Here is a 24,281-nt window from a genome sequence, read left to right on the forward strand (position 1 = left end):
GCTAGGCTGACAGCTGGGAAACTTTATCGTTTTCTCCACGGAGGAGGGGCCAGGATGCGGGGTGAGGAGACAAGCGCAAGTGGAGGAGGCAAGGACGCATATTAAGATGCACTCAGAGGCTACTTTGGTTATAAACAAAACACACGTTTTAAATGAGGAATGCAATGGTATTTGCAACGGTTACCCATCATGCCCAGATTAAACTACGGTGAGCGTGGGGGACATTAATAACATAACGCTGTCAAAACAAAAAGTTAGTGCTTATTGTGTATCGTTTCAGCCTGGGTGTCCGTTTGGAATAGGGAGGGGCTTGCAAATTGTTTACAGATTCACATGCAGAGTTAGACGTTACAGACCCATTTTACATTTCCTGTGGGCATGCAGTGTTCCTTTACAAGGCTTTTTTTCCTCATATAGAAGAACCTTCACACTGGGACACAGGGCACCCCCACATTTCCAGAGAAAACACGGGAGCCACATTTTTAAGCAGTTGTAGACTTTGTTGTAGGCTAGGGGGCGTCGTCAGATTATTTTTTAACGGGGCTTCACCCCTGGGGTCACTTTCGGGTTAACCAAAAACTTGTTCATTTTACCTGCATGTTATTCAGCTCGGCGTCAGACTAAACCCAGGTGAATAGGCATAGGCTATTCCAGTCTGCAAAGAAGGGATTTAAAAATGAAGGAGGAAAATGGAGACAAACCTATGGCACTGCACAAGGAACATGGACACAGGGTGGTATGTTTTTTGTTGTTGTTTTTTTAACACAACTTGCAAAAGTAAAGACCATACATGTTAGCCTGTTAGTCCATGGTAATAATGTGGCCATATGGCTCTGGGTGCAATGTTATACATGTGGACTAAAGGTCAAATTTAGAATAGGCTCCATGACAAATGAAATGTGTCATCTGCTTGGTACAGGCAGGCCTCTGTGTGTGTCTTTCAACAAATGTCTCACAGTTGTATTCAGTTCCTTGCCATGCTGCTGTCTTAACAGGTTAGTTGCGAGCAACTGGTTTTATTTTTGGAGCTTGCAACCTGAAACTTGGATTTCAAGCTCCAACATTTAACTTGTTGCTTTCAACAATGTTTTTTTTTTTATACAACCTGAATGAAAATCTTCACATACAACCACATTACCCGCATCATTTCACATATATTAATTAGGCCTACCAATGATTTATTGCATGTGCCCTTGGGTACGTGGCACAGAGCAGCCCAAGAAAAAAGGCCAGGAGTGTCAAAAGTCACTGGGCATAATCCAAGGGGGAAAGCCAGGGTCAAGTGTATCCATTGTATTCACTGAAGAAAGTTGGGAAACGCATGTTGCACACTCCACCTCTCTACCTCTACCTCCACCTCTGTTTATTTTCAGACTCCACGCGCATCACTGATTTTGACGGCCTTAGCAACTTGCATAGGAGGGGCGTTTCAGAATGGATATAACATATCTATCGTAAATTCACCCTCCACGGTAAGGATGTATAAAATGTTTAAAACGATGATGCAATGCAAATGCCCTTTAAACTGCCGGGCTGCTGACAGCTTTGGTGAGACCCTGGGTGGTATATTAAGAAGCTGCTTCAATTGTAATCCAGGTTTAGTTAACCTTGTGATAGAGATCAGTCATCTTCTAAAAGAGCCTGGAGTCCTCGTTTTCTTAAGCAGGCAGGGCTCTAAATTAACACCAGCCAACTGGCCAAATGCTGGTGATATTTCAGTTTGGCTGGTAGAAAAACCAAGTTACTAGCCACTTTGACCCATTAATGAATGTGTGCTTGGCTAGTGAGATTAACATATACAAACCATTTTCACTGGTGACAAAAAACGTTAATTTAGAGTCCTGCCTGCAGCAGGTTTTGCACTTCCTGTAGGTTACCTATAACTGGTTTATCACGTAACCATGTTCGTAATACCCCCCTGGGCAAATCATCTCAAAGGCTTAATATATAGTAGAGTATCATTTATTAACCCAGAGGGGACATTAAGGTGTCCCGTAGCATACATAGGCCTACAGAAATAGAGAATACACGAGACATTAACAACAACTTAAGACATCTTTTCCTGGAGGCTTATGGCTGCTAGTTCCATAACCACATTCACTTGCATGCACGCACACACATAATTGCGCACTGACACGCACACATTCCTACACGATACCTTGTTAAACAACCTTGGGTGTTTTGAAAGGCGCTGTATAAAGCGTGTTATTATTAATAATAAACACATCATTACACATAAACATATATCACTATTTTACATAGATTCAGCCAAAGGCAGTTCTCTACACAGACACATACAGAGACACAGACACACGTGTAACTGAAGTGTTCCCACGCAGTCCGCCCCTTGGGTCTCAAACTCCCCACCTCCTAGTTGCAGCATCAGTTCGGGCAGGGGAGGCACAGCACGATACCGCTGAGCTAAAGGGCCGGTCCGATGTAGCAGTATCGATACTGTATGCAGTGTTTCCCACAGAAATTTTGGAAACTATGGGGGCAGCCGGGGTTTATTTTGTCCGGGGGGGGGGGGGTTCTCACACGGGCCTTTTTTTTTTGGGGGGGGGGGTGTATTCTTGCAGCGTAAATACAAAACGGCAAAACAATGACTACAGTATGACATTGGCGCATGGAGAAACTGTAGGCCTGGGCCTATATTTCAGCCATTTATATTTTGAGAAATAAGGCTACATAAGATTTTACCCATGATCTTGTATATAGTAGTACATTGTCATTGTCAAAAAATGCAGTACAGTGAATAATTTCTGTTTACAACACAGTTTCATTCGTCCTCAATGCAGGGGTCTGGGAACAATAATAAAACAAAATAGGAGCAGAGATAAGAATTATAAGGAGCACTGTGAAATTGTTAACGCATAGACAAAAAGGGTCTTAGAGGGTAGGCTATGCCTTTTCCCCCACACATATCTGTAGGCGTACACATTCTACATGAGGGGTGCTGGTCACAGGGCCATTTTTTTCCAAATTCCTCCCATTAAAAGGGCTGAACAACATATTACACATTTATGTCTATATTCACATTCATTACACATTAATTTCTATATTTCTATATGTCTCCTCTGCTGTGTCAATGAAGGTCTGTCACCAAACTCATTACAACTGTAAAACAAAGCCTAGGGAGTGTTAGTAAACTCATCCCAACTGTCCCTTCTCTGAAGGTTTTTTATATTGCTCCCAAACCCAAGTAAACTACAACAACTTGACTAGGCTTTTGGTTCACTTGTGGTTCTCTCTATAGCAGGGGTGCCCAACCTTTTTTTAACCAAGATCTACTTTTGAAGTTGATGGTCTGCCGTGATCTACCAAGTCAAATTCAAGGATGTCAGTATGAAAATTTAAGACCACCATTTATTAATCACCATTATTATGAACAAAATGTTTTCAGTAGGCTACTATGGCCGTATCTTTTCAGTGTGTTTTTAAAGTGTGTTGAATAGCCTATCTTTACAAAGCAATGCAGCACTGATAGTATGCAGAGATAATTTCAGTCATACACAAGTCATAAACAACTGAAACAATTTCAAAATGATAAACATTTGGTATATAAAAGGCACATAGGCCCTATTTCTAAAATATGATGAAGCATTATCATGCCTTCAGTGGTATAGGCTACAAATTAAAAAGGGCTCAGAAATTCACCATTTGTTTTGGTTAAATAGTAGGGTACTATGAGAGAGACAGAGAGAGAGAGAGAGAGAGAGAGAGAGAGAGAGAGAGAGAGAGAGCAATGAGAGAACTCATTGGATTGGTTAACACCCCTGTTAAGTGTGACTTCTTCTATGAAGGTTTTTTTTTTCCAGCTCTCAGGGGCAGTAGCACAGCAAAGGCTTTCTATTGTGAGTTTGGCCAATCGTTTTGTCCACAACTGAAGCAAGAAACAGCACAAATTGAAGTGAATTCCATACATGTCAACAACTAACATTTCCCTTACACGCGGCACGAGATGTAAACGCACGCGACTAGCGATTTGGACGAAGATCCTCGCATATCGGCGTGTCATAACGCATCGTTGCGCACATGTTCTGTTACTCACCCGATGTTACACGTGTGCACACATGAATCAACTGTAATACCCTTACGGTCACTTCCTAATGCTTTCCCCTCATTCTGTGTTACCGTGGGACTAATATCTAACCAATACAGAGTCTATAGGATGTATTTACTCCAGGAGGAAAATGCGAAGGAAATTCAAAATCGTAATTCAAATCGTTTTAACAAAAACGGATATCGCTAAAAAAATAATAATAATAAAAAAAAGTAAAAAAAAAAAAAATTTTTTTTTTTTTTTTTTTTACATTTTCGTAAACTATGGCGGCCAAATTTAAACTATGGCGGGCCGCCATAGTTTCCTCAATGTATGGGAAACACTGGTATGAGGCTTCTGGAGGGGTGTTTACTAACGTTCCACGGTTCCACACACAATTTGGTAATTAGCCTAATCATCCCATACTCTCAGTGTTCTCAGACATACAGTACATATATTCTGACTATCATTCTGTTTCTCATTACATCAGTCTGTGATGACATTCATTAACCAAACATGGACGGAGAGATACGAGTCTGCGATATCAGAGGAGCTACTTACCCTCTTCTGGTCCATTATTGTGTCTATCTTCACTCTTGGGGGACTAGTGGGCTCTTGGGTCGGTGGAACACTGGCCAACAAGTATGGGAGGTTGGTGCTGCATGTTTATTATGTTCATTTCATACTCATGTAAATATAAACAGTATGTTTCCTTTGTTCATTTAATACTATTATCATAGAAATGTAATACTCATACTCATGATTCATATCATATCACATCATATCAAATCAAATCATACAATAAGTATGCACTGCAAAGTATGGTAATAATATTACCTGGAAAGTACAGTTAATACAGAGTAGACAAATAAGGGGTGCATTTCTCGAAACCATAGTTGCTAACTACGTTAGCTACTTTGTGCAAGCAATTTCCCATTGGCAACTACCCAAGATGCTGACTGGCTAACCACTACGCTTTCGAGAAATGCACCCAAGAATACAGCTCTCTCATTTTGGACGAGTTTCCTTGTAATATTGGATGACAAATACAACTAGATTGCACTTCCTCACAGAAAATGCTGGAGTATGCTTGCCCGTCTTGCATCAGTTGCCCTTCATTCATGCCTTGCCCTTCATGCATGCCTTGCCCTCGATGCATGTGCTGCCCCTCATGCATACACAACACACAGTTAACCATCTAGTGATGAGCTAACTTCCTGTTTTGCATCTACCGTATTGGCCAAATACACATTTGCACCAAAATTGGTAGGTACTCTCTGGGTGTACTGGAGATCATGTGTAGGTAGTTTTGTTAGGATCCATCTAGGCGTTGCTGAGATATGAGCTAACTTCGTTTGTATGGTGTGTTTGTCTTTGTTCTCCATTTTGATTGGCTGCTGTGCGCCAATGCTTTCAGCTATTGCTCTGTAAATTACAGCATAGATGCGGAATAGTCCATTGGTGGTCTGATAAAAATTGTAGGACAATCGAACAAAAATTGTGCGCGGAGCATCATTTTTATTGATTTTTGAAAATGTCAAAATACCAGGAAATTAATAATGGTAAATATGACATCGTAGGGTGCGTTGGATTCAGTTTGACCCAAGGATTCTAGCAATCCCAAGCTTTTGATGATCTGAGATCAATACGGGCCAATATGGGCAAAACCAGATTTTTGCTCATTGTAGCACTCCCTAGTGGCGAATTTGCATGAAAATCGTTATGTGTCCTCTGGGGATAGTGTTGATTATGGTTATTAATTTGTGCTGCAAACGAGTAGGTGTTGCCGAGATATAAGCTCACTTCCTGTTTGGCGCCTTTGAAGACGGTTCAACTAATCAATACATGACTTTCAGGATAGTTGTATCACAGCCCGAAGATGCCCTGATAAAATGTCCGTAACAATCGGACAAAAATCGCGTGTGGGGCACCATTTTTATTGATTTTTACAAAATTCAAAATGGCGGAAAACTATTCTTGCGGAAAATGATGTCTTAGGGTTTTCTGGTAAAACAGTAGCCTGTAAGTAACAGGCTACTGGCACACTGCCCTTTCACGCGTCTCCGCAGGCGGGGTTTAGTCAAAAGATGCTTGCACGCGGTTGGAGCAACCTCATATGAATGACATGACACTTCGACCACTCACGTTGAAGCTTTGTGACGTAGGACGTGTCGTCACGTAAGTGCCGCCAGGTCGGGAACCAAAACAGAACAACGTCCTTTAGAAAATCAACTTGAGGTATTTTGGATAACACCGCTGAAATTGCTGCTTCCATCCCGACACATGATAACTCCTCGCACGCCGCCATTACTGTTGTGATTCAGGGAGGGGGCGGGCACAGCCGAACTACCCTGGGGGAGGGTGTTGCGTTCGATAAACGTCATACCCACTGAAATCCCTCCCTACGATCCTGATTCGTCGAGCTGCCCCGTTTATTTCGTAAACGGAGGAGGAGAGCGAATCACAGGTGCACCAGAAGGTTTGTGTAGCCCAGCCCCCTGGGCGTCAACACATAGCTTCTGGCTCACCAGGAAAGTCTTAGGGTGCGATGGATTCGGCTTGTCCTTAGGATTCCAGGGATGCCAGGGAAGTTTTTGAAAATCGAACTATCAGTTCAAAAGTTACAATCTGAAATATACTTCCAACTTTGACCTGTTGATGGCGCTACAGTGTTTGAAGTAACCCAATACAAAGTACAAGGTCAAAGCGGCACACTGAGCCAAACATTCTGGTGTTTGAACAGACTTTTTATCTTGAGCGGTACGGAAAAAATAATCAATCGTAAAAAAAGAAGAAAATTGATAAAAAGAAACGATACAATAATGAATATGTTCTCCTTTTTATTCCCAGGAAAGGTGCCCTACTACTCAACAACATCTTTGCTTTGCTTGCAGCATTCTTTTTTGGAATAAGTTATTTTAGTCGTGTGTTTGAGCTGCTTATAGTTGCCAGATTTCTCACTGGCATAAACGCAGGTATGTCTCATGATTTTTTGATCAGAAAAGCCTCCCAAATATTTCATTTTGTAATAATTTTCATATCTTTTACATAATGTAATAAGTTAAAGCAAATGCTGTCATCATGATTTGTGACACTCAGTGGTAGCCTAACTATGCTATCCTTTTCCTCTTCTGTACAGGTGTAGGGTTGTGCGTCCAGTTCCTTTACCTTCCCGAAATGGCTCCCAGGTCATTACGTGGAGCTTTGGCCATGACCTCCTCCATATCAGTCACACTAGGCATTGTCATTGCAGAGGTAGTCGGATTGAAGTAAGTAACCGAAGAGCAGTAAACTCTATAGACATTTGACCAAAGCGACTTACAAGGGAACTCTGTCGCACGAGATGCATCATGTTTCCACAAAATTAAATGAATCTATAACGGTAATGGTGCTGTCACGATAAAGCCCCGTTTTTCATGGTTGGGCCACACTTTCGCGGCAAATGCATTTGAATGGGCGGTCAGTTTCAGTTTACTTTCAGTTTACTTCAGTTTTATCTGTGTTCAGCTGGAGGAAATTGTGAGACATCCATTTTTTAATATGGTCAATGCAATGATAGAGTTAAGGGGGGTGCAGTAGTCAGTGTTGCCAAAAGAAAATCAGGCAAAGTCGCTATTGGCTTGCTGAAAAGTCGCTAGATGACGTCATGACGTTACGTATGATGTCACAGCGTCACGCACGACGTCACAGCGTCACGCACGGCGCACTGATCTACAGAAAACGTGCCCAAATGCCTTCATCCACAGTACAAATGGGTGGTGCTAGCGACTTTTTGGAGATCAGAGCTAATCTGCTGCCCTGCTTCACCGTGGGAAACGCCAGAGAATCTCTAACGTGGAGAATGTTCACACTGATTGGTTCCCATTGTAGCCAGTTAGCTTTGCATGCATACTGCAGTTCCTATGGAGTGTCCACTAGTTGGCGAGCGTCGGTAAGTCCTTCATGTGGGAAAATGTATGGAATGGAAAGGGGAACCCATATGCTAAATACATTGCTACTGCGATTTCCAGTCACAAATATCATCAACAAAACATTCCTGGTAAGCACTATGACTGGTGTTTAACAATAGGCTGTATTGACAAATCGTTCAGGTGTGTAGTTTTACAGCAGGTTAGAAGATTTCGACCTGTACTCGCTAGCATCCCGCTAATGTTTATGGGTTTGGCCTCATAAAAATTGAGCTTTGTGACCCAGTATATAATAATCTAGTGGCGCAAAATAATCGAAACGCTACTCAAATGGGGTCTTATTATTTCTAGCTTCGAACTGAATATTAATATTTCAGGACAAAAAATTATAAAAAATCACAAAAATTATAATGGTAGAAAACTCCATTGACCCCCATTCATTTTGCACTTAGGTAGGATTAGGGTTAGCCAGTTGTGGCTAGTAGCTAGTTCCGTGAGTGAACACCCCCTGGAAACGCTTCTGACGGCGGCGCAGAGCGGAAAACAATGAATTTGTCACTGAAAATGCACATTTTAAAAAGTTGCCAGATGCACTAAAAAGTTGCTAAAGTCAAAAAGACGCTAAATCTAGCAAAAAAGTCGCTAATTTGGTAACACTGGGTGTAGTCATTGGGGGACATAGATAAGTAGAGTTGGGTATCATCCGCATAGCTATGGTAATTTATTGAGTTATTCTTGATAATATGTCCCAGTGGCAGCATATACAGATTGAACAATAGTGGTCCCAGAATGGAGCCCTGGGGGACCCCACAGTTCAGAGACATCGGTGATGAGGTATGTCTTCCAATGGCAACAAAAAACGTGCCTGTACTTCTAGTTGTGTCTGTGTTGACAAAACGAAGTAAAAGCCTATTTTGTGAAACATTTTAAAAAACATGGGGAGCTTGGTCAATACATTGCTGCACAGCTAAAACCTATGAATATACCTATGAATGTCTATAAATATACCTCTACATTTTGGATTGGAACAACTTTTTTCTTTCTTAAAACTTGTTTTTGCCATTCTCAAGTTTCTGTGGTAGAACAGTTAGAGAGCAGAAAAATAGTGAAGGGCCTATGAAATGCAGTGCAGGTTAGTACCCATGATAAGAGGTGAGTCGAGTTAGTTAAGTTATGCGGATGAGTCTTCACTAGCTTCTTGAAGATTGAGAGGAGTGTTAGGTTCAAACCCTAAACATTTATTATCTGAAACATCTGAAAACAGAAAAGACACAGATAATCATTATTTAAAGTCAAGCGCTTGGAGAGCGAATAAAGAGGGCTGTTTGTACAATCTCTAAAATCACTCTAATAGGCCTCCCTCTCTCCAAGCCGTTTTATTAAGGACAGCCCTATGATTACAATGCATCTCAACCGCTAAGGGGTGGGGGCGCACATCCCGGTTGAGATTAACCACCAAGAACCACCTTACATTACGACAGAGTGAGCATGTGCGCTGCGGGCAGCACGCGCTCGCAGGAGATCGAGGAACTGGAGCGCTTCATCGACTCCTACGTGCTGGAGTACCAGGGCGAGGCCGTCACCGACGGGGACAAGACACAGGTCTCCCAGGTGAGCACGCTTAGGAGGACGCAAGACAAAGTAGCGATGGCGGCCACTGAGGCTGTTGAGGTTCGGCAAAACGCTAGCCCAATGTCTACAGTCCTTGTCTGGACTGAAATAAAAATGGACTTGGGCTTCGATTGAGAAACTTATCTCAGTCGTTCTACAACAACAAGCAGATCTTGGTGCACGGCTTACCTCGCTTGATTATCCGCCACTACCTGGGCCTTCCACGGATGTCTCCATGACCCCCGCCCCGGGTAGCTCTGCCTGGTCTACGGTAGCTGCTGGCAAGTCTCGCCGCCGCCCTCCTCCTGTCGCGGCGTGTCGGACTGGGGCTGTTTCGGATCTAGTGCTCCACAACGCCTTTGCTCCTCTTGCTGATCTCCCTACGTCGCCTGCCCCACGTCGGAGTGGATCTGGATGTCCGGATGAACAGGGCAGCGAATCTTGCCCCTCGCCTGCTATCCAGCCAGGCCATCCATCACCGCGCCAACATGTAGCTCGCAAAGCTACCTCCAAGCGCAACAGGTCCGCAGACAGCGACGGCTCGAGTCCAGAGCGCGTTTCTGATAAGCGCTCAGGCCAGGCCATCCATCACACGCGTCAACATGTAGCTCGCAAAGTTACCTCCAAGCGCAACAGGTCTGCAGACAGCGACGGCTCGAGTCCAGAGCGCGTTTCTGATAAGCGGCTCAGAATCTCTTCTCCAACGATGGCCGCAGCAGATTGCATGGCCTCTACATCTCCAACAGCGGATAGCTTGTCAAGCCATCGGGCTACTGCGATGCCTCTGTTGGCTAATGATGCTGGTGTCGTTAGCTTGTGTAGCCCGTGTCAACACCACCGGCGTTGTCCACGGCTGACAGCGTCCCTCAGCGTCCAGATGGTCTACAACTTCCTCCTCGCACCTCTATACACTTTAACCGCGATGTTCAATGCCCTCCTGAAATTCTCATTGTTGGTGATTCGATTGTCAGAGATCTGATTATTCCTAGTGCTATCACGTACTGTATCCCGGGAGGAGGAAGGGCTATTGACATCCTCTCTCATCTCATTCCGTCTCTATTGACAGACATTCTTCCGTAAACACTGTCATTGCTCACGTGGGGACAAATGACGTCATGGCCCGGAACTCTGTGAAGCTACAGAATGAGCTGGAGACGTTATGTCTCACTGTTGAAAGCCTCGGGAAACGCTGCATAATGTCAGGCCCCTATCCCACTTAGCTCCAGTAATTCAGAGCGTTTCAGCAGATTGCATAGTCTCCATACCTGGCTGAAACAATTCTGCAATCTAGCTGGTCATGATTTTATTGCTAATTTTGATATATTCTGGACCAAATCATTTTTATATAGATCTGATGGGGTGCATCCAAACAAACTGGGCCTACTAGAGCTAACCACCAACTTTATTCAGTTCATTGCTTTCAGCACACCTTGACATTCAACACAGCATGACCCAATCCAGTTCACAAACACACCCAGCTCTACTATGGGTCCTGCTGATAATTGCCAGCTCGCCCTCTCCTGCTGTATCACTTGGGGATCAAACTACACAGGCAATAAGTAGCCCCTCTCATCACCTACAGATGGCCCTTCTCTTAATGTCAGATCACTTCGTTCTGCTGCTGCTTGCTCACCCTCCCATTCAAATACCTCCTCTGGCCAGCAGATGGCTCCTCGGAAATGTCAAAGCCTGCCCATCTGCAATGATATCTCCCTGCCAGAGACTGTCCTTCCTATTTCTTCTCCTGATATCCCTCTCAATAATGGACTAAGCCCTGAAGTCATGAATGTGCTACATGTCCATTGGAGTCTACCCCTGACGTTGTTCGCTTGGACAATCCATGTGTTTTTAAGGACAGAAAAGGCATTGGGTTAATCCACCTCAATATCATAAATATATTGCAACGAGATAAAATGGACCACCTAAATATTTTAATTGCTCAAACTAACACTGATATCTTGGTTTTATCAGAAACTTGGCTGAAGAGTGAAATTGATGACTCTGAAGTCAACCTTATCAGGCTACAATTTATTTAGAATTGACAGGGTTGGGAGGGGTGGGGTGTGGCTATTTACGTGAAGTCACAATTTTTTCTGTCACATTTCTGTATTCCTTAAGTGAACCTAAATCCTTTGAATTTATTGCACTCAAGGTTCATTATGGCACAATAAACAACTCCTTCATAATAGTTGGATCTATAGACCCCCGTCAGCTGATTCTAAATCCATAGATCAGCTGGCAGAATTGATATCTAGATTCACTGACTCAGAAGTTCTAGTTCTTGGGGATTTTAATATTGACTGGCTAACTGATGCCTCCAAACATCTTAGAGATGTGTTNTCCTCGAGTCTATTTTTGGATCAACTTATTAATGATCCAACAAGACCAAACTCTAAGAACCTTAGCAAATCATCTCTTATTGATCTACTTTTTACAAATAAGATGAACAAAATTAGCGCAAGTGGTGTTTTTGATTTAGGGGTCAGCGACCACTGTCCCATTGCCTGTATTAGGCACAGCACTCTAACCAAAGCACTGCCTCACATTTTGGTTTAAAAGAACTATGAAACATTTTAATGAGCAAGCTTTTTTAAATGATCTCTATGAAAAGTGACATTCATCTAACAACTGAAATTCCTGATGCTGACTTGGCTCTACAGTTTTTTCTCAAACTCATTTATTTGCATTGTTTGACCAAACATGCACCTTTTAAAAAGATAAGAGTAAAAAGTAGAACAAACCCATGGTTCACCCCTGAACTCTCCTCTCTTTTTCAGTCAAGAAATAAGGCTTGGTCATTAGCAAGGAGGAGCAAGGATGCCTCCGACTGGGCAAGTTTCAGGAACAGATGTACATTATCTGTAAGAAAGGCTAAATCTGACTATTACTTTAACCTTGTCTCTAGTTCGTACTCAGATCCTGCAAAATTCTGGAAGGCTGTAAATTACAAAAACAATAAATCTGTTACACCTATGCCTTCTTCAATTAAGTTTGATGATTGTCTACTACAAGACAAATCAGACATTTGCAGTGCTCTTAACAAACATTTTTCTTTAGCCAGTCAAAGTTTTGACAATAGCAATAATCATTCCTTTATACCTAGGGCTGGACATGATATGCGTATCAGAGACAATGTCAGAGACGATGATCTGGAATTCAGGCTTCATCCTGTGTCTAAGCATACAGTGCTATCTGCTTTATTAGCAATTGATAGTCGCAAATCCACTGGAGAAGACCAGCTAGATCCCCCTTTTTCTTCGCACTGCGGCATATATCATAGCAGAGCCATTATTGCCACATTTTCAATTTTTCTATTTCCACTGGAGTTGTCCCTACACTATGGAAATTTGCACACATTACCCCGTTGCACAAGGGACTGACCCTAACAACTATCGACCAATATCCAAGCCTACCGTGTCTCTCAAAAATACTAGAGAAGTTGGTAAATGATCAGCTCAAAGAATTTCTAAATACCAATAATATTTTGAGCCCTCTCCAATCAGGCTTTAGGCCTAAACTAGTACAGTTACTGCTGCTACTAAAGTAATGGATGATATTATCACTTCTCTTGACAAGAAAAAACATTGTGCTGCCATCTTGTGGACTTATCCAAAGCATTTGACACCGTGGACCATTCTCTGCTTCTACAAATTCTGCCCTGGTATTGGTTTTAATGCAAGTGCCTGTAAATGGTTCCAGAGCTACCTTTCAAACAGACACCATACTGTAAAATTGGGTAATACTCAATCTGACCCCCTGCTAATAACCAAGGGGGTCCCACAAGGTTCAGTATTAGGTCCGGTACTCTTCACCATGTACATAAATAGCATACTTTCTCTCCTTTCCAACTGCTCTATTCATCTATATGCAGATGATACCAATTTTGTATTGTGTTGCAGATTCTGTACAGCTAGCCTTGGAGAATTGCAGCAGTCTTTTAATATCCTACAAAATGCCTTCATTAGTCTTAAGCTTCTACTTAATGTAAGCAAGACTAAATGTATGGTCTTTACTCGATCTAAGCATGGCATGAAAAATGATTTTAATATATCTACTTTAGATGGGTCTGTTATTGAGAGAGTATCACATTATAAGTACCTGGGAATCTGGCTAGATGACAAGTTCACATTCAAGAAACATACTGACTGTCTTGTCACTACGCTCAGACAAAAGCTATCTTTCCTGCACAGAAATAAATATCACTTTCCTGTTTCCTGCAGAAAAAAGTTAATTGAAGCTACTTTTCTGTCTTCCCTTGACTATGGTGATATTATTTACAGACATGCACCACTCTCTAATCTGAAGGCACTTGACACTGTCTATCATTCAGCTCTTCGTTTTATTACTGGGGATCCATATAGTACACATCATTGCCTGTTATATGATAAAGTTGGGTGGGCTCCACTTTCTCACAGAAGGGACATGCATTATTTTATTTTTATTTATAAGGCCCTCACTGGCAAACTCCCATTTTATATTTCATCTCTTTTAGTTTGGCACTCCAACCCATACCAAACCCGCAGCAGCAATTTTTTACTGGAGGTCCCTTATGCCCGCACTGAACTGGGTAAAACAGCTTTTAGTGTCTGTGGACCTTCAGTTTGGAATAACTTACAACAAAGGATGGGTCTTCAAGCCTTTGTGCCATTAGAACATTTTAAAGTTACACTGGGAAGTTTTTTATCACATACTTGCACTTGTTTTAACTCATAAGTTTTAATTCATAGTTTGTCTTAATTCTTACCTCTTATATGATTTATGGTGTATTGTGTATGTTCGTTGTTTATATATGATTTTATATGTGCAATTGTTTGTTTTACTCGACATCATTGTAAATGAGGGCTGGGCCCTCAATGATTCTTCGAGTTTAAATAAATGAAATGAAATGAATTACACACTCACACACACACATACACACACACACACACACACACACACACACACACACACACACACACACACACACACAGGCCTTGGCCCGCTATCTAAAAGATGCACTTTGTTGTGGTTAAGCTGCAGGTGATTATCTCAAGGATGCATTCCATCGTTCTGGTGCAGAGAAAGTCTTCACACAGTTCAGTAATTTTCCACTGAGCCGTGAACAACAACTTCTTGAATGCAAGCAGGCACATTTGTTGTAAAGGCATAATGGTTGCTCAACTATAGGATAACATGTAGATATAGTTCCAACAAGGAGTGACCCTGCTCTTGTAGTAACTGGTAGCTTATTCCACCATTGAGAGACAATGACAGAAAAACGTTTGGACTGGGACCGCCTTGTGTGAGTAGTGGGCAAGGCATGTTTGATATTTAGTGTGGCTTGTAAATGAGGGCTTTTTTGGCCTTTGACAGTACAATGGAGAACAGATATGGAATATTTGGTAGAGAGAGAAGGGGAAGGATTGGGAAATGACCTAGACCAGACTCAATCCTGGTCTTCCATATGCACTTGTAGCGGGGCATAATTCATGTTATTCAGAAATTGGGGGAGGAGGCCTTGCCGTGCACGGCACTGCACTGCACTGCAGTGCTACGTGGGCAACCCGGGTTTGATTCCCAACACGAGGTAATTTCCCGATCCTCCCCCGTCTCTCTCTCCCACTCATTTCCTGTCCCATTCTTCACTGTCCTGTTCAAATAAAAGCTGACACCCCCCCCCCCCAAAAAAAAAAAAGAAACTGGGGGAGGATACAGGATCTGCACTAGGGATAGCTAGATGCTGTTCACAAACAAAATGTAGGGCACATAATCACATCCCTAAGTGCTGTCTACCCTGTAAGTTAACACAGACCTCATTGTGTCTTCCAGAGAAGTGTTGGGCAGAGAGGAGTGGTGGCCCCTCTTGTTGGCAACCACCGCTGTCCCAGCAATACTACAGCTCATCACCCTGCCCTGGTGCCCTGAGAGTCCACGCTACCTGCTGATCGACAGAGGCGATGAGACTGCATGTGACAAAGGTATTCAAAGTCTATTCATGCTTTCTCATGAACCCTGCAGCTTATACAATGATACAACTAATGTTTGGATTTTAATGGGCCAACAAAGGCCAACCTGCCAAAATGCTAATGTATAAATAGCGTTTTAACAGCACCTGTAAAAAAACACTATAATATGGGTGTGACTTACAGTATATGTACTGTATGACTATTTTTTCTTGTTATTTCTGTGTAGCTTATATTCAGGTGCACTTTATAGTTAAGAAATTACAGTGTATCACAATAAAAGTTCAGCTAAGGAATGGCTGCCATAGTTGTCTTTTGTTGTCCAACAGCACTGAAGCAGCTTCACAGCGCGGAGGAATGTCTCAAGGAGAAGGCAGACATAGAGAAGGAGAGACTTGATGCTCTTCAAATGGAACAAAAGAAACCCTGGGAATTGTTCTTGGATAAGAGCCTTCGCTGGCAACTTCTCACCATCGTCGTCTTAAACGTGTTATCTCAGCTGAGTGGCATCAATGCAGTATGTAATCCATTCTTGTCTGTTGTGATTAAATGGAGATTTTTAAACGGATGTTATGATTAACCATTTAATAGACTTATATTGGCACACAATAACCACAGAAAATGTGAGCGGTCACAGTGTTATACATTTAGAATTTAACTTGCCATGATTAAAATGAATCCTTTATCTAAATATCTCACAGGTTTATGCTAAAGGATTCAGTATTTCAGTAAGGCTTCTACGGAAGGAAACAATGAATCAGACACTGAATGAAAGCGTGTATGTGTATGAAAGTGAAGTGAAAGCCCACCTGGGAAACTCAAACTCCCATTCTCAGTGTGATACAGCACTCCACAGCACACAAGTTTTCACTGCACACGACACACAACAAATTTACATTTTATGCAAGGGGGCAGCCCCCAATGGTACCCCAAGCGAGCAGTGCTGCTGGACAGTACCATGCTCTCAGGGTGCCTCAGTCATGGAGGAGGATGGGGGAGAGCACTGGTTAATTACTCCCACCACCAACCAGGTGGGTCGGGAGTCCAACCGGCAACCTTTGGGCTACAAGTCTGACGCCCCAACCGCTTACCCATGACTACCCATGGTATTCAGTACGATTCATGCATGTCATGCGCTGTCTTTCTCTGTCTGATTTTATTCCGTAGATCTACTTTTATGCATCCTACGTGTTTGCTGAAGCAGGCATTCCAGAACAACTGATACTGTATGTGTCACTCGGCTGTGGACTATGTGAATTTTCCTCTACTGTTATCGGTGTGAGTATAACGTGATAATACCATATCGTGAGTTAATGTGATAATTATATCCCCCCAAAAAATCAGGGATATTATGGCTTTGCACCGACCTGCGCTGTGTCCGCCATAGATGAAGTAGCTTTTCAAAAGGTGGATGAGTTTGCTCCAAGTTCTGTGGGAACACTGTATAGTAATAGGCACATGAAGCGATTAGATTTTGGAGGCCAAGGCCTTTCAAGAAGGCAGACTTTTTGTTAGTTCCATAGCTTTTGAAAAGACGCACATATTTGCACTAAAACTTGTATGCTAAAACCGTATAATGTCTGCATGTACTGGCTCAATATTGGAGACCAATGCTTTCAAGATGGCCAAGTCCAACTTTCAATATGTATGTGCAATAACTTTTCAACGGGTGAACAGATTTGCACCAAATTAATCTTGTGTGCTTAATACTAGGTACTGATTAAGATGCTGGTTAACGGATTTTGGTGCTTCAGTTGGCCAGGATTGCAGTAGCTTAATGTGCCAACCTGAGGTTTGGGGTGCTCATCAGACTTTTTTCATGTGTCGACAAGTAAAACGTGTTGTTTTCATAGTTTGCCATCTTTGGAATTATATCCTTTTTGTCTTTTCAGGGTGTTTTTTTGGTTGAGTCTTTGGGCAGGAAAACCCTCATGATTGGGGGCTACTCATTAATGAGCCTCTGGTGCTTATGCATAACCCTGACTCTCAGTTTCGCGGTACATCTTTTTGTTCTTCTCTGCATTAAGAGAATTAATTGGTGGTACTTTGCACAGTATACTTAATAACTTTAAATTCCTCTCCACAGAAAGCAAATTCGTGGGTGCCCTACCTCAGTATGATCTGCGTCTTTGCTTTCATTCTCAGCTTTGGCTTGGGACCAGGTAATCAAATTGACCAAGGAGATCAATATAGTTTGTGGTTGTACAAGTATGGTTATGATGCAGTGTTTCACTTGTAGAGTTACTTTGGCACAATCCCTGGTGCTGAATTAAAAAGTAAATGTTTTGTTGAAAAAAGGTTCGTACACTCCTTTGGATTTTTTCATCTTTAAGTTATTTTTTTCTTTTTATTAATTCACTGGCAAGCATGATGACGTTTCGACCTCTCGGTTTTCCTCAGATTCACAAATGAATCAGATTCACGTGAATCTAAGGAAGACAGAGAGGGCGAAATCCGAAATGTCATCGTGCTTGCCAGTGAATGAACAAAAAGAAAAAAATAACTTTAAGTTCAGATGACACAAACATGAATCAATTAAATCTCTTAAAGGTACACTGTGCAGGAATTGGTCATAAAAGGTACTGCAACTATGCTGCTCATTGAAACTGGGCTGCCTGTATTTCCACATTTGATCTTTACATGAAAGTTTACTATGTAGTAAACAAATATTTTCTAGGAAATATATAAATATTTTCTCTAAGATCCAAGTACAGTCATTTTTGCAGCTAAAAATTAGCCTAGAAATCTAGACGCCGTACAGGGGGCGTCTAGATTTCTAGGCTAGCTAAAAATGGCTATTTTTGGAAATTCAAAATGGCGGACTATGGAGAAGATCCCCCTTTTCATGTATGAAAACTGCATTTTTTCCAGTCATAATGAATACTTAGAATTTGATGGTGGTGGTCAGTATTCATGAAAAAGGTAACATTAGTGAATGGTCAGTATGAATTCTGGAAATAAATAACTAAACATCTCACACAGTGTCCCTTTAAATAAACTAGACAATATGGCAAAGAGGTTCAATTTGTGTCATACACACGGCAAAATAACTTGTTGTTACACGAATATCCAACTTTTAAATACACACTGCAAGACTGCTGGGTCCTTGGTCAACCGCCATATTGTGACGTCAACGCCATAACAGAAGGTGGTGCTGTGGATCACTGGCTGTAAGAGCCATTCAGTTCTGCTGGCTGTTCTAGCTGCTACCAGAGAAATTGCTGCTACTACGAAATCATGGACGTCCGTGGAAGAAAAAATCTAAAGGAGTGTTCAAACCTTTTTTCCACAAAATATGATGTGATGGAAATCTTGTGCATTGAAGTTGCAGTTTTGTACTGTTGTACCTTGTTGTACTGCAGGTGGTGTGACTGGTACTCTGTGCTCTGAGATCTTCACCCAAACGGTGAGGCCAGCGGCGTGCATGATTGGCCTATCAGTCAACTGGATCTGTTTCTTTATCATCTCCATCATTTTCCCATTTATTGTGGTAAGTGCTAGCCTGATTATCATCGACTTTCAAATCTCTTTGAGAATTGGTCAGACCAAGAGCATAACAATTAACATTTCCCACATGGCATGGTTGACAAGCCTCCCTTGGTTTGCTAATGGTTGTTTGCCTCCCAACAAAGTGGGAGGAGTTCCCGATTTTCGGGAGCTCAGAAAGTACTTGCATTGGTCTTGACCTGACTAGTAGCAACGCTGAAGGTGTTGTGTCACTAGGAGGGCACAGCCTGGCTAGGTGAGTGCAACCGTCAAGCGAAATCCCTGTAGGGCTGTATGGGCTGCTGCTGAGGGGGTAGTTGCATGGTGTTGTACAGGAGATGTAAAGTAATCAGCCTGATCTCCAAAAATTCCGTGCTCCTGGACACGGATGTTAAGGACACGAAATCCGTGTCCAGGAGCACGGATTTTGCCAAAATTCCGTGCTCCTGGACACGGAATTGTTTTCCGTGCTCCTGGACACAGAATTGTTTTCCGTGATGGGCACACGGAAGTGCTTTCTATAGGCTATTACCACAGCACTGTGTTAACTCTATCATTAGAAAATACATACCAAATGCTAATCCTAAACAAAATAATGCTATAGCAATTTAAGTTGTGCCCTGACCAAAACATTCCCTAACCTTAACCTGTCATTAAAGACTTATTTTTGAGAAATACCTTTTCCAGTTGGTTGCTAGGCTATCAAACTCATATAATGAATGAAAGAAAACTAGCTGTGCCCAGACCAAAACAATCCCTAACCCTAACCTGTCAGTAAGAAATGTTTTTTTTTTTAGACAAAATATTTGAAATGAGAAAAATCCTGAGAAAACACAAGACTGTGAAAATAGCCTATAGAAAGCACTTCAAACAATTCCGTGTCCAGGAGCACGGAAAACAATTCCGTGTCCAGGAGCACGGAATTTTGGCAAAATCCGTGCTCCTGGACACGGATTTTGTGTCCTTAACATCCGTGTCCAGGAGCACGGAATTTTTGGAGATCATGTTGCAAGTAATGCAACAGGGATACCAAGGTGTCAGGTTTGTACTGAGAACGTTTTTACGTAAATATGTATGACAGTGTAATTTGTTTTGGCACAGAATCAAACAAGAAATATTCTCCCCCAAGGAAAATGCAAATTGGCAAAACAAGGTGCACATCCATAAAGGAAAAAAAGAGAAAACTACAGACCTTTGCCTGGAAGAGCCCCATACATACACTGTAACAAATAGCTGTTTATTTACGGCAATTCTGCAACAGCATTCTACTGTTTTTCGAAAAAACAGACAACTACTGTGAAAATATTACTTTGAGTCACATATTGAGCATAAACAGTAAGTACTGCACAATAGCAGTATTCGCCGTTGTGGAAAAAAATAGAGATGCACCGGATCCAGATTTTTAGGATCCTGCCAGATACCAGATCCACTGCTTAAGATCCTGCCGGATCCGGAACCGGATACCGGATCCTACAAAAGGGTTGAAACATATAGTCTACTCGCACACGTGGGCCCTTTTTATTACGTTGGCGCAAACTATTTTTTAGACTCATTGGCTTATTACCACACTGCCTGCAATAGCCGCTTCCAAAGGGATTTCACTCCATGCAGTGATTGGGGTTGTGAAAGACTGAAAAGCCTAGGCTAGACATGCACCAGACCCTGATTTTTAGGTAACATGCCGGATACCGGATCCACTGCTTAAGATCCTGCCGGACCCGGATCCTGTGAAAAACTCTATTATCCTGACGGATCCGGAACCGGAACCGGATCCGGTGCATCTCTAGAAAATAACAAGTTATTTTAGGCAGCACCATTGAAACCCATTCATCCTCCACTTGTCCGTGATCACCATCAAACTTCAATACCACCTGAAGAACTGAAGTCATTCTGACTGGTTAAAGATTATCTGATACTATCAAGCATGATGAAACAATTTCTAAGGAAACTACAATACTTAAAAAGTGCTTGATGCAGCAAAGTGTGAGTAGCACATGCATTTTGATAGTGATGAAAGTGTGAATGGCTGAAACATTTTAAGAACTTGTAACACTCTTGCAACAAGCAGCCCCATCTAAACCAATCTGCTAATCAGTGCCTGGCCTCACCTGAGTAGGGCTGTTATGCCATTATTCAATTACGGGCGTCACCTGCCAAGGGCCTGATGACTCTGGTCACATGGTACTCTTGCACCTGTATATAAATCTGGACTATCAACACTTCAGTTGCTTGCCTGCCTGCTGACTGGCCTGCATGGCACAGCATAGCACTTGTTTGCCTACAAGCTTGCCTACAAGCTTGCTTACATGCTTGCACACTTTCCTCTTTGTGAAAGCTTGCTGTATGTGGCATCATTTGTGGCATTGTTGCATATAATGTGCCTGCTGCAAATTAGGCATTGCTTTGAGAGCTAGCTTGTAGTGCTGCTTGTTTGCTCTGCTACTTGGTGCAAAATATTTTTTTAAAGACTGACCAATGCTATATTCATCATTGGCTCATCAAGAGATACAGTAAAAAGCCACCTCGCACACTATCATTGTAACATAGCACTGCATACTCTGAAATTTTATTCATGCCCACACTTTCAAAGGACCACCGCAAACCATTTTCTCAATACAGCATAGCGCCATAGTATCATGCTCAAGGCACTCCAGTCATGGTGAACGATGGGAGGGTGGGGTGGTAACATGGCCAGGGTACCACAGTTATGGAGAATGATGGGTGGGGTGGGAAGTTGCCATGGCCATATTCATGAATACAACTATGACCCAGTATTTGCCTGTCATCACACAGTACAATTCAACTTTTTAACTGAAATGTACTGTTATTTTACTGTTATTTACTGCAGAAATATTGTAGAGCACTTTTAGTTTAACAATACTAATACTGTGAACGTTCTGTAGAGTACTGTTATTTAACAGTTCAATTGCTGCTGAAAAAATGTTATATACTGTGATACATTAAACAGCAATGAGCTGTATTTGATTTTTGGTGTGAAATAACAGTAGAATTACAGGTAAATATAATTGCCAGTAACTGCCGTTATTTTGCAGGGAAATTTTCTTAGAGTGTACTTAAGGCAAATCAGGGAAACATTTCCCTGCAGCAGCCCTTTTTTTCTTTTTTTTTCCTTCCTTTTTTTCCGAATGAATTGTGATTGAAAACGACTGAATTGTGAACCAAAGTCCAAATTGTTTGATTGAAGCTTGAGGGCAAAGTGTACTATTTTAAACTGAGTTTTCAACTGAAGTAGTTTTGACTTGAATTTCAATCAAGTTAACAAGTTACTAGGCTTGGAGTGGAGTTTACCATTTGGGCTTACCTCCTTCACCCTAGCCTTGCGTGCCATTCTTAATAGTCAATCTGCTGAAATGTCATTGTTGTTTTCAGAAACTGTCTTGAAGACACATTGGTTGAGGCAACTAATAATGTTTTACAGTGAATATATTTGTCATATACGTAAGTCATTAGACAACTGGGATGGGGGGGCTGGGGGGGTCAAGCACTGGTGTCACTTTTACCTCGTTTTGCACTTTACTTGGAAACCTGCTACTACTAAGTATTGTACCCCAAACACAATTTCGTTGCCTTTTTGACAATGACAATAAATTCTTGAATCCTTGAATCCTTGAAGTCATATTTCATTAACTATCTAATGTGTTATTTTATCATTCTATTAATTATCATCCTCTCCTTTCTGTGCTTTTTATTCATCCTCAGAGTGGACTGAAGCAGTACTGTTTTCTTGTGTTCTTTGCCGTCTCTGTCATCGTGACCGTCTACACGTTCTTTGTGGTTCCGGAGACCAAGAACAAAACCTTCCTGGAGATCCGTGCCGAGTTTCAATCCAAGAACAAGAAGAAGAGGAGGCAGAGGCATATGGCCGTCTCACAGGAAGTCAGTAGCGGCTGATGACTATGAAAACAGGTCTATTTTTTTGGGCTAATTTTATATAGTTTTTTGTGCATTTAGCTCAAATTAGATCTCTAATCTGAATTAGAATCACATGTGACGGACAATATTATGTGCTGTGCATTATATTCATGTATGAAATGGAACATATTCTAATCTTGAAATTCACAGCATCCCTCGAAGAACAGCTGTATGAGACCAACCAGAGTTCTGTATTTTGTCCTAATCGACAACATATTCATGTATGTGTAAAGGGTAGCCTACATAGCAATGGCACCCTGGTTGACAGATTAACTCCTGAGAAACAGGAGAGAGATGAGGACACGGCTTGTCAGTTTCAAGGATCAAGCAGCAATTTATTCAATTTTTTCTTTTCAATACACTCTTATGTTAAGTTTCTTTTCTTTATGACAAACATATTAAAAAGTTCAATGCCCATGTCAATACAAAACAATAGGACATGATTGTGTCACCCGGTTTTATTGAGTGAGATGAGGGAGCCATCTCTATGGGAGACGCTCATTAGCTGTCGCCCTGACTCGCCTGATAGGATGAGCTGTGTAGAGGGCAGGGACGCCCAGCTGACTGAGACAGCGGTCCAAAGACGCGAATCTCACTTATTGAGACACGCTCTCTTCAGATGACGCAAGAAGGGTGTTGCAGAGAGATGGCTCTCTCACCTCACTCAATAAACCAGGTACATATTCATGTCTTATTATTTATTTTCGTAAGACCCAGTCACCATCTCTATGGGAGCCTACAATCACGCCCGATTATCCATCATGGCGTCGCACCCACTGACCATGCACACCGCCCTCATACTACACCGTGGCCAATGCATTTTCCATTGAGTGATACATTTTATCCAATCTACATTCTTTGGTTTCAAGGATCATGCAGCAATGAAGGAAACGCAATGCAAGATACTAAAACCGGAGCCCACCCTTGCCCCCTGCTGGCATGGAGCAAACATTACAACATACACAATGAATAGGAAAAATAACCACATTTAAAAATATCCTGCTACGTGGAAACAGCTCCTCATTCACTGTGTGCAGATTCTTGATGTTGTTTTGTAGAGCTGTATGCAATACCAGTTTCTGTTCTTGACACGATTCTGGCCATTGTGCCTTGTTTGTTTTGTTCCTGAGTTTTAACATTAAATCAAGTTTGCTGTGAAGATCTGCATTTGCGTCCATTCTTGGAAACCATGACAGATATCCTCGCCGCCACCTCTATGTACTGTCAATGATTCTGCCCAACTTTCAAATATTAATAAGGCCAGGGCTCTAAAGTTTAGAAGTTTGGTTGGAGTGATAGTGGCATCGACCCTCTAGGTTTCCCTTCAACACAGCAAGGCTGGAAAATAATTTGATGAGA

General features: G+C 42.0%; 1 protein-coding gene across 2 annotated transcripts; it reads left to right on the top strand.

Annotated features, from left to right (window-relative positions):
- Nucleotides 1-341: 341 nt before the first annotated feature.
- Nucleotides 342-24,081, top strand: LOC134457888 (solute carrier family 2, facilitated glucose transporter member 11-like). Of its 2 annotated transcripts, XM_063209893.1 has the most exons (12): nucleotides 342-736; nucleotides 1,374-1,472; nucleotides 4,533-4,693; nucleotides 6,893-7,017; nucleotides 7,182-7,311; nucleotides 15,370-15,518; nucleotides 15,833-16,020; nucleotides 16,671-16,781; nucleotides 17,396-17,500; nucleotides 17,590-17,665; nucleotides 18,866-18,993; nucleotides 22,710-24,081. In XM_063209893.1, the coding sequence occupies exons 1-12, from the start codon at nucleotides 677-679 to the stop codon at nucleotides 22,899-22,901; spliced, it is 1,524 nt and encodes a 507-aa protein (XP_063065963.1). In that variant the 5' UTR covers nucleotides 342-676; the 3' UTR covers nucleotides 22,902-24,081. The 2 variants fall into 2 exon arrangements, with proteins under 2 accessions (XP_063065963.1, XP_063065964.1); XM_063209894.1 differs by lacking the exon at nucleotides 1,374-1,472.
- The last annotated feature ends 200 nt before the right edge of the window (nucleotides 24,082-24,281 follow it).

The sequence above is a fragment of the Engraulis encrasicolus genome, chromosome 11 (assembly GCF_034702125.1).
Source record: "Engraulis encrasicolus isolate BLACKSEA-1 chromosome 11, IST_EnEncr_1.0, whole genome shotgun sequence".
Lineage (NCBI taxonomy): Eukaryota > Metazoa > Chordata > Actinopteri > Clupeiformes > Engraulidae > Engraulis > Engraulis encrasicolus.

Coding starts and splice junctions, on each gene's coding strand:
- LOC134457888 (XM_063209893.1), top strand. CDS start 677: ATGAAGGAGGAAAATGGAGACAAACCTATGGCACTGCACAAGGAACAT. Junction 16,021..16,670: donor AGCTGAGTGGCATCAATGCA/GTATGTAATCCA, acceptor TTTATTCCGTAG/ATCTACTTTTATGCATCCTA. Junction 16,782..17,395: donor TTTCCTCTACTGTTATCGGT/GTGAGTATAACG, acceptor TTGTCTTTTCAG/GGTGTTTTTTTGGTTGAGTC.